Genomic DNA, 14,067 nt, shown 5'->3' on the forward strand with positions numbered 1-14,067 from the left:
TTTTGGTAGATGTCCTTTAAATTCAATTCAAGAGCATCCCTAGTTTTATGGGAGTTTATCTTTCTTTTTAAATATTATGAATGTGTATTAATTTTCCCAAATGCTTTTTCTGTATCATATTTGGTAGATATCCCCATGATTTCTCTTTTCAGTTTTTCAATATGTTGAATTTTATTGCTTGTTATTTGGATGTTGAACTTACCTTTTATTATTAGAATAAATCCCACTTAATCATGTTGTCTAATATTTTAATACATTGCTAAATTTCATTTGCTAATTTTGTTTAGCATTTTGGCATCTATGTTCACAAGGGCCATGTGTGGTTTTCTAGTCTTGTAATGTCTTTTTCTAGTTTTGCTTGGTATTAGGGCTCCCCCTGCCTTCAGAGCAGCCTAGAAACTGACTCCAGCCAGGAAGTTGTGGACAATCACAGGGCTCACCTCATCTTTTCCCTTCTCTTAGGGGCTACAGTTTTCTGTAGCCTGTTGTCCAATGTCTGAAAACAGTTGTCACATATATTTTGCTGATTCTAGTTGTTTACTGCAGGAGGGCAATTTCTGTAGCAGTTAATCCTTCCTGGGAGGAGAGAGAAGTCTGTGTCTTCTACATAATTTTAAAAGAGCTTTAATTGTTAGAAAAGACTCTAATTTCCTTCTACCTTCTTATAACTTTTGTCAATAAGATGTCCTTTAGAGCCTCAGTTAAGTATGATCTTGTACCCCATGGCAGTTTTTCGATATTTAAAGGCAGCACTTGCATACTCCTCAAGGCTTTTTGTCCTGGCTGAGCATTCTCAGTGATTTCTTATTTGACTGATCTTCCAGATACTTTATAAATCTAGTTAGGTTCTATTTTTGTCAAAGTTCTCTTAAAAATAACAGTGCTTATAACTGAATATAGTACTTCAGGGTATCTGTACACTAACACAAATAATTACATTATCCTTTCATACTCATGACAAAATCACCATCATTTTGAAAAAGGCTTGTTTTAAAATGAAAGCAGCAATAAGAAGACGGATTCTAAACTTTTGGATTTGATTACAAATTTAGCATTTTGAAGGATAGATTGATGAGGTCTCCTGGTTTCATTTTTTAAGCTCTGTGAAAGTTTCTGTTTTGTTTTTTTTTTTTGGAAAATACATTTGTCCTTTAAGAAATCATTCTTGAAAGAGCTGAGACTGTCCCAGATTTGGTGGAGGGGGGCAAGTTATAAAAACTGGAGGTTGCTAAGCACTATTATAATACAAATTTTAGTCACACAAGACACAAATGAGGAAGTAAAACTTTAAGAGGAGCTATTTTAGTCTTTCTCCCCAGTAGGTAAGCTGACAGGGTAACTTCTGATTGGGAAAAGACAGTAATTTAAGGTTGTAATTTCTCATGCCTTCACTGCCCTATTTGACAAAACCAAAATAGAGAAGAGGGATAAGAAACCAGCTAGAACAACCATGGTCTTTCCCTTTTATTCATTTAACAACCTAAAAAGGGTAAATATGTACGGCCAAGGAAGAGAAAAACTGGAATTACCAAACAAACACTGGAAAGGGCTTTTGACACTGAGTTAGTTGGAGAGCTGTGTACTCTGAGCAAAGGAATATTGGATTAGGAGGAAGCTGCATTGTTGGAGAAATTTCTACTCATCAGTAAGCTTGTTTCTCTGTAGGTAGGTCATGACTATTTCCATACTTATTGGCAGAATTTGGTCCCTTGTGGACTGAGATTCCCATTTCCTTGCTTGCTTTCGTGGCCAGCTGAGGACCGTTTCCAGTTTCTAGAGGCCATCCACATCTCCTGACTCAGGGCCCCTTCCTCTGTCTTCAAGAGCAGCAGTGGTGGGTTGAGCTTGTCTCAAGCTTTGGCTCTCTTCTTCCGTTTTATCTTTCTAATCCAGATAGGAAAGTTTCTCTGATTCACATGATTAGATTGGGTCTACCTGGATAATCCAGGATAATCCCATCATTCTGAAGTCAATATACTAATCATATATGAAAAATCTCTTTTTCCATGTAAGATAACTTATTGTAGATTCTGGGGTATATGAGGTGGATATCTTGTTGGTGGCATTATTCTGCCTATCATACAGCCAATACCAAGGGTATCCACAAGCAAGTGCAGACATTGCTGAAGTTACAGAACCCACTTTTACAGACATCTCATATCTATGTGGCTCGGTTCCTTAGTACCTCGCCCTTCTCCAGTGATATCAAGGCTATTCTCTTTAACCAAATTTGCTGGCACAGGTGACTACCTGACCAAACGATGTTTCCTACCAGTATTCTCTGTCATATTCTTGAGAGGCTTGTTGTATGTACTATGCTCTTTCCTGTGGTTTTCTGCCCTTTAACACTCATATCTCAATCTGACCATCTCAAATGCAACAGATAGCTTCTTGAACATCCTTCCAGCACTCTCATATGTACAGACACGTCCCCTTTAACTTTCTCATCTAGTCTCCTGAATTTTTCTGACTGCTTCTTAGGGGAAGAGACATTTTTACTTGCCTTTTCTCCATCCCTTTGCTTTGTTTCATTTGTAAGCTAGTTGTGTGTGGGTTCTCACTCACTAAATCACGACCAGCTCTTTGTGATCCTATGGACTGTAGCTGGCCAGGCTCCTCTGTCTGTGGGACTTTTCTCGGACATTTCCTCTTGCAGGAAACCTTCCCAACCCAGGGACTGAACTCGTATCTCCTGCGTCTTCTGCACTGGCAGGTGGATTTTTACAACTGAGCCACCTGGGAAGCCAGCATAAGCTAATCATTCCATTGCAAAAGCAAATTTAGGAAACAGCTTATTTCCAAGCAGAAGGTTGCATCTGCACATTTACCTAAATCTAAATGGCAATGAGATTGAGAGAGAAATAGAAGTTAAAAACTCTCGTTTTGAAAAGTCAAAGCCTGGACAAACATGATACATCTGTAACCTGACCCTGCGCTGTGAATTTTACTTTTATATCACAGAAATCTCTCAGCACACTCTGTGCTTTGGCAGTTTGAATGGCTCTGCCATATGCTTTGTGTCAATGTATTAAAACTGGATTATCACTTCCAAATTTACTGTTTTTGGAATACAACAGGATGAAATGAATGACTACTGATGTCATCTATTTATTTTCTTAAAATCTGTACCTGCACTCTTAAGATGCTGACCAGAAGCATTACTTATCTTGTGCTTTTTACCATAAATGAGTGAGGAGGTTTTACCTTAATTCTTAGCACCAACCAAACTTTTACTGGAGGCAATTAGTGAGAATAAAGTCCAACTTTATCTTACAACATCATCCAAACCAGCCCTAATCACAAACAGGCATGGAATTCTTATAAAGGCAGGGACCACTTTGCCCACATTAAACATATAACATTTTTACAACAGAAGTCAATGAGGAGGCTACTCAATGCAGTGTTGTTTACAATAGAAAACCTATAGGAGCAACCCAAATGTCCAACAGAAAGGACGTAGTTAAATCAATTAAGGTGTATCCACATAATGGAGTGTGTTGGGGCCATTTTGAATGATGCTACAGAATAATACTTAGTGGCACTAAAAATTTTCTTCCTACATTTAGTATAAAACAGTTTGAAAACAGTATGTTACATTATCCAAACTGTGAAAAACAGTCTTCATAATACTATCCCATTTGTGGAAAAATAACAGATTAATATACAGAAAAATCTGGAAGATACACACTAAAATGTCTGCATAATCATTTTTTTTCTTACTAGTGGAACTTTAGGCAATTTTTATGTTCAGTGTATGTGGTAATGGATATGTCCTACTTGGTAATCATTAAGAATTAATATTCTATTTTAAAATCAGTGGGGCGTAATTCATCTAACTTACTTCTTAGGAAACCAAGACTTTTAATAGATGAGAAGGAAAATCTTATGGTCATCTAATCCTCCCCTTCTCCCACCAAACAGCCTTGCTTGAACACCATCAGGTCCATAATCATGAATGTTGAGGAGTGTTTTCACCCTTTTAGTTCAATGAATTCTCACAGTGACCCCATGAAGTAGGTAAACCAAGGAATAATTAGCTTTGTCTGGAAATGAGGAGTACATTTGTAAACCTCAGATTAGAAATGTTGTCTTTCCTGGAAACCCAGAGCCACCTTATCGGCTCTTACTCCCATCTATATGGGCTCCCGACCCTGGGAGAATCTTTTCCTCCAAACACTTGCTGACTCTTTGCCAGCCTGGGCTCAGCCAGGGAGCTCCAGAAGGCGGCTGATCGGGAAACAGCTGCAAAGTGGCAATCTGCAGAGAGGACAAGCACTGACTCACCACATTCATTAGAGGGGCCAGGCTGCTTCTTCTTCCTTTTCTTTAGTGTTAGAAACACCATCCCACTCACGACCACTGTTACAAGTAGAGCTGCAATCCAGAGGATGTGGTCTGGGACAGGGGGGCTTGGCACAGGTGACTTTGCATCTAAAAATGAACCCAAGTTTGCAATCAGCCAGGAAGGTTGATTATGAACGTTTTTATAATTACTGCTCTTCTCTTTCTTTACATGCCAGCATCTCCTCAGGGCTCTACTGCCAGAGGAGCCTGAAACTCACATGATTTGGGGCATAGAGAATCCTAGTCTCAGGGCCTCAGCAACTGACTGAGAACCAAGCCAGTGACTCTGATCCATTGCTTGGACTAGCTGTCTTGCCTTCCCTTCCCAGAGGCTGGGATGACAGTGACCCTGATCTAGAAGAGGGTCAACTTGGCCCTTGGTTTTGCAATCTGGGCAATGTATGTACACTGAGGCTCTGAAGGTACAGTCAGCTGGGCAGCATCCTACTTCCTCAACCCCCTCCATGGTTCTGAATTTTCCCTTGGAATAAGTCCTCTGTCCAATATCATCTGAGTATCAGGCTCCAGACACTTCTCACCCCGACAAACATAACAGCCCTCTCACAGGCCTCCAGTCTCCACATTTATTTGTTTTTCCCCCTGATGTCACAATGGACTTTCTCAGCATGGCTTTCAACATGTCCCACCTACTGGTAAACCTTTGATATTTCTTAATGCCCTGAGGAATCAGGGTCAGAATCAGCTCCGGAGAAATCAGGACTTACTTCCTTGCTCATGGATGGCTAAAGTTCCAAGAAGTTAGTAAAATAGACTTTGGGAGGGAGAAATAGAGCTGAGTGGCCCATTTTATAGACATTTATGAGAACAAGTCTGGTAGTTAATCTCAAATAACAGGAGACTAGGACCAGTTGACCTCCCATTAGCTTAGGGGCAGTTTGTGGACCTATACCGTGTTCCTGGGACCTTAGGAAAAGGAGTTGTTGGCACTGCAGGTCACATTCAATACTTTTTGAGTCTGTCCCAGTTTAACCTCACTTGAGCCTGTCTGGCATCCCAGTAAAGGAGGGTAATACTTGTTGTCATGGAGGCTGCCACCTTTGGATACCCCAGAAATGTTCCTTGATGTGGGGCCTAACCTATCTCTGATCTAGCCAGAGAATAGGGACCCAGAGAGGCAAGCCCCATCTTCCTGAGGCAGCTGGAGCTGAAACATTTCTGAAGATGGTGGCAGTGAGGAATGTTTTGGTAGCAGTTGAGAAGCAGCAGAAAGGTGAGCCATGATGAGGCTGTAGTGGTAGAAGGACCCTGTACCTGTGGGAGTCATGGCAGAGAGCTGCAGGGTGTTTCATCTTTGGTGATGATGGCAGCGCCAAGAAGTTGCTAAATCTCAGGACAGTGTGGGAGAGGCTTCTAGCAGCCCAAGAGAGGCTATAGTAGAAGCAACCAGGACAGGCAGGGTGACCATGCCATTTACTTAACTGTTAAGAGTCAGAGGTGATCAGAAGGAAATCAGCATCAGGAGAGAGGACTGGCCTACTGGTACAGCTAAGCTGGCTGGTAGGGGTGGGCTCCAGGGGGTACAGAGGTTAAGAATCCACCTGCTAATGCAAGGAACATGGGTTTGATTCCTGGTCCAGGAAGATTCCACATGCGTTGGAGCAACTAAGCCCATGTGCCATAACTACTGAGTCCCCACTCTTGGGGCCGCATGCCACAACTGAAGCCCATGTGCCTAGAGCCCCTGCACTGCAAGGAAGAGTAGTCCCTGTGTGCATCTGCAAAGACCAAGAGCCACCCAAAATTAAATATATATATATATATATATATATATACACACACACACATATACACACACACACAAAATACAATGCATCTCGAGGCCAAGTCATATTTAAACAATGAGTCACCAGGAGAGCGGAGCTGTCAAAGCCAGAGGATGGAGCAAGGAACTGGAGGGATGCTTAGGACGGGGCAAACCAAGGGGCCAGAGCTGGAGGAGGGGGCCAGGGCAAGCAGAAGGCAGATGGGTGGGGGGAGGGTTGGGACTGGAATAAGCAGTGTTGAAGGCAGTGTGGGTGCAGATTGCCTTTATTTCAGAAGAATTTTTCAGTTACCACTCCTCAGAAGCGGAGCCTCAAATGAGCGGCAAAGCCAGGAATTTAAGATAGCAGGCTCCTATTAGTGGGCACTGCTTAGTTTCATCCCTTTCCTCCAGTGAGACTGGTCCTATATTACACCATCCACATGCCACAAGCATTTCTGCTTCTGAGTGTTTCCTTGACACATGCGTACTGATGGCCACCATTACCTGTGCCCACGGTAGGTGCTACTAATTGATTGTGGCCCTCTAACCACCCAAGTCTGGATGCTGTTTCAGAATTTCCAGAAGCTACCACAAGTACCTGTCATCTCTTTACCACACTTATTCAGCCCAGTTATTTCTGTTACGGTAATATAAGATCCCATTTCCTTTAGGAAGCCTTCAATGACCCTCAAGGAACTTGCCTATCTCTGAATGCCTGTAAATCTTATTGTCAGTCACTCTTGTTTTTAAATTTAGTTGTATATTTCCATAGGATATAATTTAGATTTCAATTCAGTCTTTTTAAATCCAGTTTACCATGTGTGTACATCATGGGGTTCTGGTTCTATGAGAAGATCCCTGAGAGCAGAGAGTATGTTTTATACTTTCTGGTTTTCTCCTCTGCCACCAACAATGTCTAGAATGGTCCTGTATTCATAACATGTATGTATGCACATGTGTGTGTTTTAATGAATGAGAGAATAAAGGCAACCCAAAACACCAGGCCAGTGTCAGGGCTAAGAATATGCATTCTCAAGTGCACCATAGGTTCATAGCCTCCTGGACCCTGTAGAAACAGGAGCTGTCTGTCTAGGTCCTTCCTTACAGTATCCTAAAATGGCCCAGTTGGAGGCTTCCTGGCAAGCAGGGGACATTGGATGATCTGCCTTACCCATCTGTGTATTATACATGATAAACAGAACAGTCTGGGGAAGCAAGCTTACCTATATTGTAAGGTTGGGATAAAATTATCTTCGTTGGCTCAAGTTGCAGGGCACAGAATATGGTCACATTTGTTTCAGGAGGGATGGGAAAAGACACGCTGATAGAAACATTGTATAGTTCTGTGATATTACTTTGAGATTTCTTCATGACAGCATCATAGGTGCTACTTGAATTTGTAGTGTTTAGACTCACATACATCCTCTGAGGTTCTGGGTAACCTTGTATAGATGAGCAGGTCAAATTGATGATGTTAGACTTTTCTGTTTGGTTAGCAATTAGTCTTATTTCTGGTTGACTGAAGTTAGCTGAAAGCAGAATAGAGATATAAAAAAAGAAAGAAAGAAATCAGTTTCAATTTGATGTATCTGGAATGGAATAGCAGATAACTAGGTACTCTGGGAACTCATTGGGAGTATGCTTGGCAGTCTTAGGGTGTGTAAATTGTGGGCCTTGGCCCATGGTGAGAGCCATGTAATGATTCCACATTTATTTTCAGGAATGGAGTTCGGGGCCACCATGCTTCCTGCTTACCCCAATCAAGGAGGTGCTCTCTGAGCCACAGGAGGGCTAGCCCCTTCTGCCAGCCAAATTCCTTACTCTCCTTCTCTAATCACTAGGTACTGTGCAGGTTCTACATACTAACTCATAGTTGAGTGTATTGTTTCTATAATTTCAGTGATTTGTGTGCTATCTTTACAAGTTTTGCTCTATCAACCCACTACTTAAGCATTCTGCTTGTATGTGATGTGGCAATAGAAGGTAGATTGCCAAGGTGTTGCCCACTTTAAACCTCATTAACAATAGTTATTCTGGATCTAGTAATTCTGCACCTGGGTATCTATCCAGATAGAGATTTACACAAAAACTTGTACATGAATGTTTATAGCTGTTCTATTCATAATAGCCCCCAAATGAAAACAACCCAATGTCTTTCTATGGGTTGAATGGATAAACAAAAATGTTACTATTCATAGTAACAAGGAACAGACTTTTGATACATGTGACAACTTGGATGACTCTCAAAGGCATTATGTTAAATAAAAGAAGCTGGTTTTAAAAGATTACATACTGTATGACTTAATTTATGTGATAGTCACAAAAGATAAGTCTATAGGATGCAAAACAGGGGTTATGGGTATAGAGAGCATATGATTAGAAGGGCATAGCATGGGGAAATTTTTTTTTAGGGTGATGAAAATGATTTGTATCCTGTTTATATTGCTGTTTACTGACCTCTGGTGGCTCAGATGATAAAGAATCTGCCTGCAATGCAGGAGACCCAGATTTGATCCCTGGGTCAGGAAGATCCCCCGGAGAAGGAAATGGCAACCCACTCCAGTATTCTTGTCCAGAGAATCCCGTGGACAGAAGAGTCAGGTGGGCTACAGTCCAAGGGGTCACAAAGAGTCGAACACGACTGAACGACTAACACTTTCACTTTCTTTGTATTGCTGGTTACATATATCTGTACCTAAGTTCAAATTAATAGAACTGTACACCAAGATAAAAATGATTAATTTTACTGTATTTTAATTTTAAAAATTCTGTAGTGACATTTAGGTTTTTTCAAGGCCTGGAAAAATAGAGGAGTTGGTTTGTCAGCTTTTGGATTGTGTGCCTTGGGTTATTTCCCTCCTGTCTTCTGGGCTCATGATTGGGCAACAAGCAAGTTGTAAGCAACCTCCAGGAGACTGAAGGGAAATCTCCAATTAGCCAGCTGTCACCCTTGCAAACTCCAGGCAAAGAGCTCCAGGCAAAGATTTAGTGGGTGAGAAATCTTGGACTAAAAGAACAAATGAATGTAAAAGAGATTAGAGACCTATATGGTTCATATAAACTTAATAATGTCCAAATCACCCATGGTTTTCACTTAGCTGCATTACCTTGGTTTAGTTAGCTCTAGCTGGTCCCTAAAGCAAATTCTTACAGATGCTTCAGAAGTAAACCATAAAAAGTACAAAGGATTTTTAGTTCCCTACTCCCAAGCCCTGCATTCCCCTCAGGAGGGCTTCCCAGAACTGGCTGTCCTCTGCGTCTCTCTTGAGGTACCCCTTTCCCCACCTATTGCAGTCTCATCTAAGAAGGCCTGGGATCTGAACACACCATTGACTACATACCCAGCACTATCAGGTCAGAACTCATCTGGTGGATGGAAACCAATCCTTGGGACCTTCTATGATGGATGAAACATTGATACGAGCCTGTGTCTTTGATTTGAACGTTGTGGAGTCTCAAGGTCCAACTGTCCTGGTCAAAGCTTGTGCGGCCTATATACTTGGGATTAACATTATTGGGCTTCTCTTGGCCTTTGAATAGCTCATAGAGAACCAACTTATTCTGATCCTGCCAAAATATCACCAGTTCGTCCAGGCTGAGGTTTTGGGTGTTTGGAAAGTGGCATGGCAGTTCTCCAGTCTCGTTGAAGAAGGCATGACTTTTCAAGGAAGCAGCACCTGAAAAAGGAATGGTGGAAACTGGGGAAAGAGAAACAAGAGGGAAAAATAAAAATCCCAGAAACTCCATTTCTCTTTATACAATACCCAGTTACTATTTTCTCAGTAATGATCTTGAAGAAGTAGATATTAAACTCTGGAACCGTGCATACACACTGGTATGTGGAGAAAGGAAGGGGTTTTTGTCCTCATTCTACTGCTAACTGGTTGACTTTGTGCAAACTGCAACTCCTATGGAGTTTTCTTATCTGTTTAATGAATGAGTGGACTAAACATTCTGAGGTTTCTTCCAGTACTGTGGTTCTGTGAATTTAAATGCCAGAACAGGAAAAGCCAGCAGAATTATATAACTCATTCACCCATTGGTTACCTTCCTATAATCTGAATATTAATTCTTTCCACTGTAGCTGTTATAGGCTCCAGTACTTCTTCACCATGACTGAAAGTTTCCCCCTCCCTTTCCTATTCCCTAATTCCTTGGCCTGCTATGGAGAAAAGATTTCTGACCATGGTAACAAATGTGATATCCTTCCTTTCATTATACCTTGTAGCTGGGTATCATAGTGAATAACATCTTTAAAATTCAAATAGTTCCCTTTATAGAGCTTCCCTCATGACTGCTTCTCCCACAGCCAGCTCCTTCAAGGAGAAAAACAGTTTGGAAATGACACAAATTGTCAACCAAGGCCTCTATTCTGTAACCTCTCTAAGCTCTTTCAGAGATCAGAAAGAGAACTGGGCAAATATAATGGTTGTTTTGGGATGTGGTGGTCAAAGACCATTTTAGGTACATGAATGAAATGCTGGAAATGAATCATAAGTGGGAAGGTGAGGATGTACTTTTGGAGTATTGGGGAATCCCCAGGTACCACAAACTTGCTCTCCTCAGCATGCATGGATTTGCTTTTGGAAACTTTTTCAAACCCTAGAGAATGTGCTGGGAGGGTTCAGAGAAAGGCTTTCATTCCTGAGGGCATATTGGGGTTTATATTTGGGCCACATAACTCCTTAAATGCAATGGATTATAGGGTTTTTGTAGAATTTATTCTGGATCACAGAATTACTTGAAACTTGCCAAGAAATTAAGTTGTGGTTAGTGAGAAGTACAGGGTTAGGTGGTGAAATGCTGTTTCTCAGTTAACGTGAAGTTAGATGCCACTTTGGGAAGGGAATTAGGATGGTTCTAATTAAGCTTCGTCATTCCAGACTTCAGTAAAGGGATGTTGACATTAAGGAGGAACGGAGAGGTAGGTTGGTGAGGGAGATGAGAGATGTTACTTGAGGTGTTCTTGGGTGGTGGTAGGAGAACTTAAACTGAAATGATCAATGGGTTTCTCTTCTTAAGGGAAATGGGTTTTTCTTGCTAAAAGAGAAATATTAGTGATATGCACTTGGCAAAACTGAAGTGTGTGCAGAGTAGCCCAGTGAGAATGGATAAGCAAGGAGGGGATTGGGGTGGTCTTGAACTCTATGGGAAGGGACTCCAGACATCAGTGAAAGTCTGAACAAGTTCGAATCATTGCTTGTTGCATTATACTCACTAGAACACTGTGAAGCCTTTGAAAGTATAAAGTACAGTCTCTGTACAGCATGCATTCTCATATTGGAGAAGGTGGGAAAATCTACCCGGGTACTTGGAACAGTGAAAGGGGAACTTAAAGACGACTTTCTGCATTCAGTAACCTTACCAGGCACTCCTGGGATAATGCTGTTCCTTTGCTAAACTTTGAACGATAATTGCAAGGACTGATGTTGAGGCTGAAACTCCAATACTTTGGCCACCTGATGCGAAGAGCTGACTCATTGGAAAAGACCCTGATGCTGGGAAAGATTGAGGGCAGGAGGAGAAGGGGATGACAGAGGGTGAGATGGTTGGATGGCATCATTGACTCGATGGACATGGGTTTGGGTGGACTCCAGGAGTTGGTTATGGACAGGGAGGCCTGGCGTGCTGTGGTTCATAGGGTTGCAAAGAGTCGGACACGACTGAGCGACTGAACTGAACTGAACTGAATGATAATCTAAGGGTGCCACCTGCTGTAAAAGCTTCTAGCAACTATCTCTGGGAAAACTCATGCTGGTTTTACCACACATTTGCCATATGATATAGAGCAGATGACCTAGTAGAGAAACCAAATACATAGTTGAAAATTCTGTCAGTTAACTGACATGGTATATTATTACTCAGCAGTCAGTTGTGCCTCTAGCTGGGAAATTACTTTGCCTTTGGCTTCTTCTGTCTTCCTGATTTAGGGTTGCATCTCCACACAGCCTCACAGTAATTCTTCTCCTGCCTGCCTGCTCTCTCCACTGACGGACGCGTCCATGACCCAGGCTCCCTCTCTCAAAGATAAGAAGGAATTTTTCTTCCACCCATCCAACCGCTCCCTTCTCATCTAACAACCGAAAGTGTGGTCTGTAAATGCAGTGTCTCTAGCCCTACCCCAGACCTTCTGAGTCTGCATTTGAAATAGACCTCCAGTTTGAAAAGCCGCAGTAGAGTATTTCTATCTCTGTCTCCAGTGGAAAAGAGTGATGATGAAATAGGAAAAATCTGTTTCCACCCATCCCTCCCCAAACCTTCTCTCTTTACCCTGGAGTGGAAATCACTCTGAAGTCCCTTTTGAGTGGAACTGAAAGTATTTCACAACTTAGACTCCATATTCCCCACCAACCACTGGCTTCCATGACTTAACTCGGAGATATGCATACTAATCACTTCTCTGACGATATAGGGAAGATTTAGCTCAAAGTCTGCTCTCTCTAAGTGGCTTCAGGCTTCCCTGTTATGACCCTAAACTTAAGGCCACCCAGATACTGTACTCACTGGGCTCCCCTGGAGGTTAAACATTGAGATTCTCTTCCCTGGCACTTGAGTCATAGAAATGGTCTGGGTCTAGTTATAACCGGCTTCCCAGGTGATGCTAGTGGTAAAGCACCCATCTGCCAGTGCTGGAGACATAAGGGATCCCTGGATCAGGAAGATCTCCTGGAGGAGGAAATGGCAACCTGCTCCAGTTTTCTTGCCTGAAAAATCCCCTAGACAGAGGAGCCTGGCAGGCTATAGTCCATAGAGTCGCAAAGAGTCAGATATAATTCAAGTGACTTAGCACATAGCACATGTTAGGAGATGGTCACTCAAGAATCCATCTAGACACCTCCCAAATCAGCTGGAGACATTTCTTTCAAAAATGCCTCTATCAGGAAGACATTGCTGATAAAGTCCACTTTATCAGCTGAGGATTGTCACCAAGATACTGTTTGGCTGTCACACAGAAACTATAGTCTTCTAAACTTGTGAGGTCTCTGACCCCAGCCAGGACTTCAGTTTTCCCCAGCTACTACCCAAATGCATATCTTATGTTTTCTAGGTCATCTCTTCCTCATATTACTATGCTTATCTGTATTCATGAATTTCCCTTCTTTTACTAAACTTACTTCAAAGCTCTACCAGTGTCATTCCATTGTCATAAACTCTTTTATGTCTTCAGCCTCTTCATCAAATGTTTCCCATAAGGTTGTGCTTTTGCCCCCAGCCACTACTTGTTTCATGACACTTTACAGGGACCTTTAGTAACACTCTTCCCCCTTTGAGGTGTTCTCTTCTTTCACTGCTCTTAGCTACTAATCATTTGTCACTACTTCCTTACTCACTGAAGATTTTTGGCATTAGATGCAAGGTCTTTCTAATCAATTGTTCCTATCAAATATCAAAGGTGGCTTTGGCATGGATAAGTTTACCAGCAACCATGCCTCAATGTTCTTTGATCTTTGCCCCTTGAAAGATCTTTATCCACAAGCTATTTCAGCAACTCCTTTCCCGTGACATAATCCTAAATCTTATTGCTAAGAACGTCTCTGTCCCTATAATCTTAAACCTCAATGTGCCAATCTCTGTCTGCAAGATACCATCTTCCAAGATTTGCTCTTGATTACCTTCATCTGTTCCTCAACTTCCTCATGACTTCAACTCTATCCAGTCTATACCCTATAATGCAGTGCTTTCCAAAAGCAGTCTCTTAATAGTATGACTAAGATACTTAATTTTCATCTTACTTAATTTTAGATAATTTAAATTTAAATAGCCACATGTGGTTAGTGGCTATCATATTGGATAGTACAGCAATAGTGTACTTTTTCGATCATTCCTTTGCAAGCAACTTCCACAAAATTGCCCTTTTGTGCAGATTTCATTCCAAGAGCAATCTACTTTTGATCTACATATCTGTTCTTATGACTGAATGTTTGAACACTCCTGGAGAAAATTATTCAATTAATTAG

General features: G+C 41.6%; 1 protein-coding gene across 4 annotated transcripts in view; it reads right to left on the reverse strand.

Moving 5' to 3' along the window:
* Nucleotides 1-14,067, reverse strand: part of CD86 (CD86 molecule) — a 66,184-nt gene that overhangs the window by 5,345 nt on the left and 46,772 nt on the right. For 2 of the 4 annotated variants that reach the window (XM_086403559.1, XM_086403543.1), the window contains exons 3-5: nucleotides 9,451-9,786; nucleotides 7,333-7,638; nucleotides 4,285-4,431 (exon numbers count right to left, since the gene is read on the reverse strand). In XM_086403559.1, coding sequence (XP_086259685.1) covers nucleotides 4,285-4,431; nucleotides 7,333-7,638; nucleotides 9,451-9,786 — 789 coding nt within the window. Of the gene's footprint in view, nucleotides 1-4,284; nucleotides 4,432-7,332; nucleotides 7,639-9,450; nucleotides 9,808-14,067 lie in introns of all 4 variants that reach the window. The other 2 variants (XM_086403549.1, XM_086403532.1) reach the window with 1 other exon arrangement.

Source organism: Bos grunniens, chromosome 1 (genome assembly GCF_055505025.1).
Source record: "Bos grunniens cultivar Pamir isolate PY7600 chromosome 1, Bosgru_T2T1.0, whole genome shotgun sequence".
NCBI lineage: Eukaryota > Metazoa > Chordata > Mammalia > Artiodactyla > Bovidae > Bos > Bos grunniens.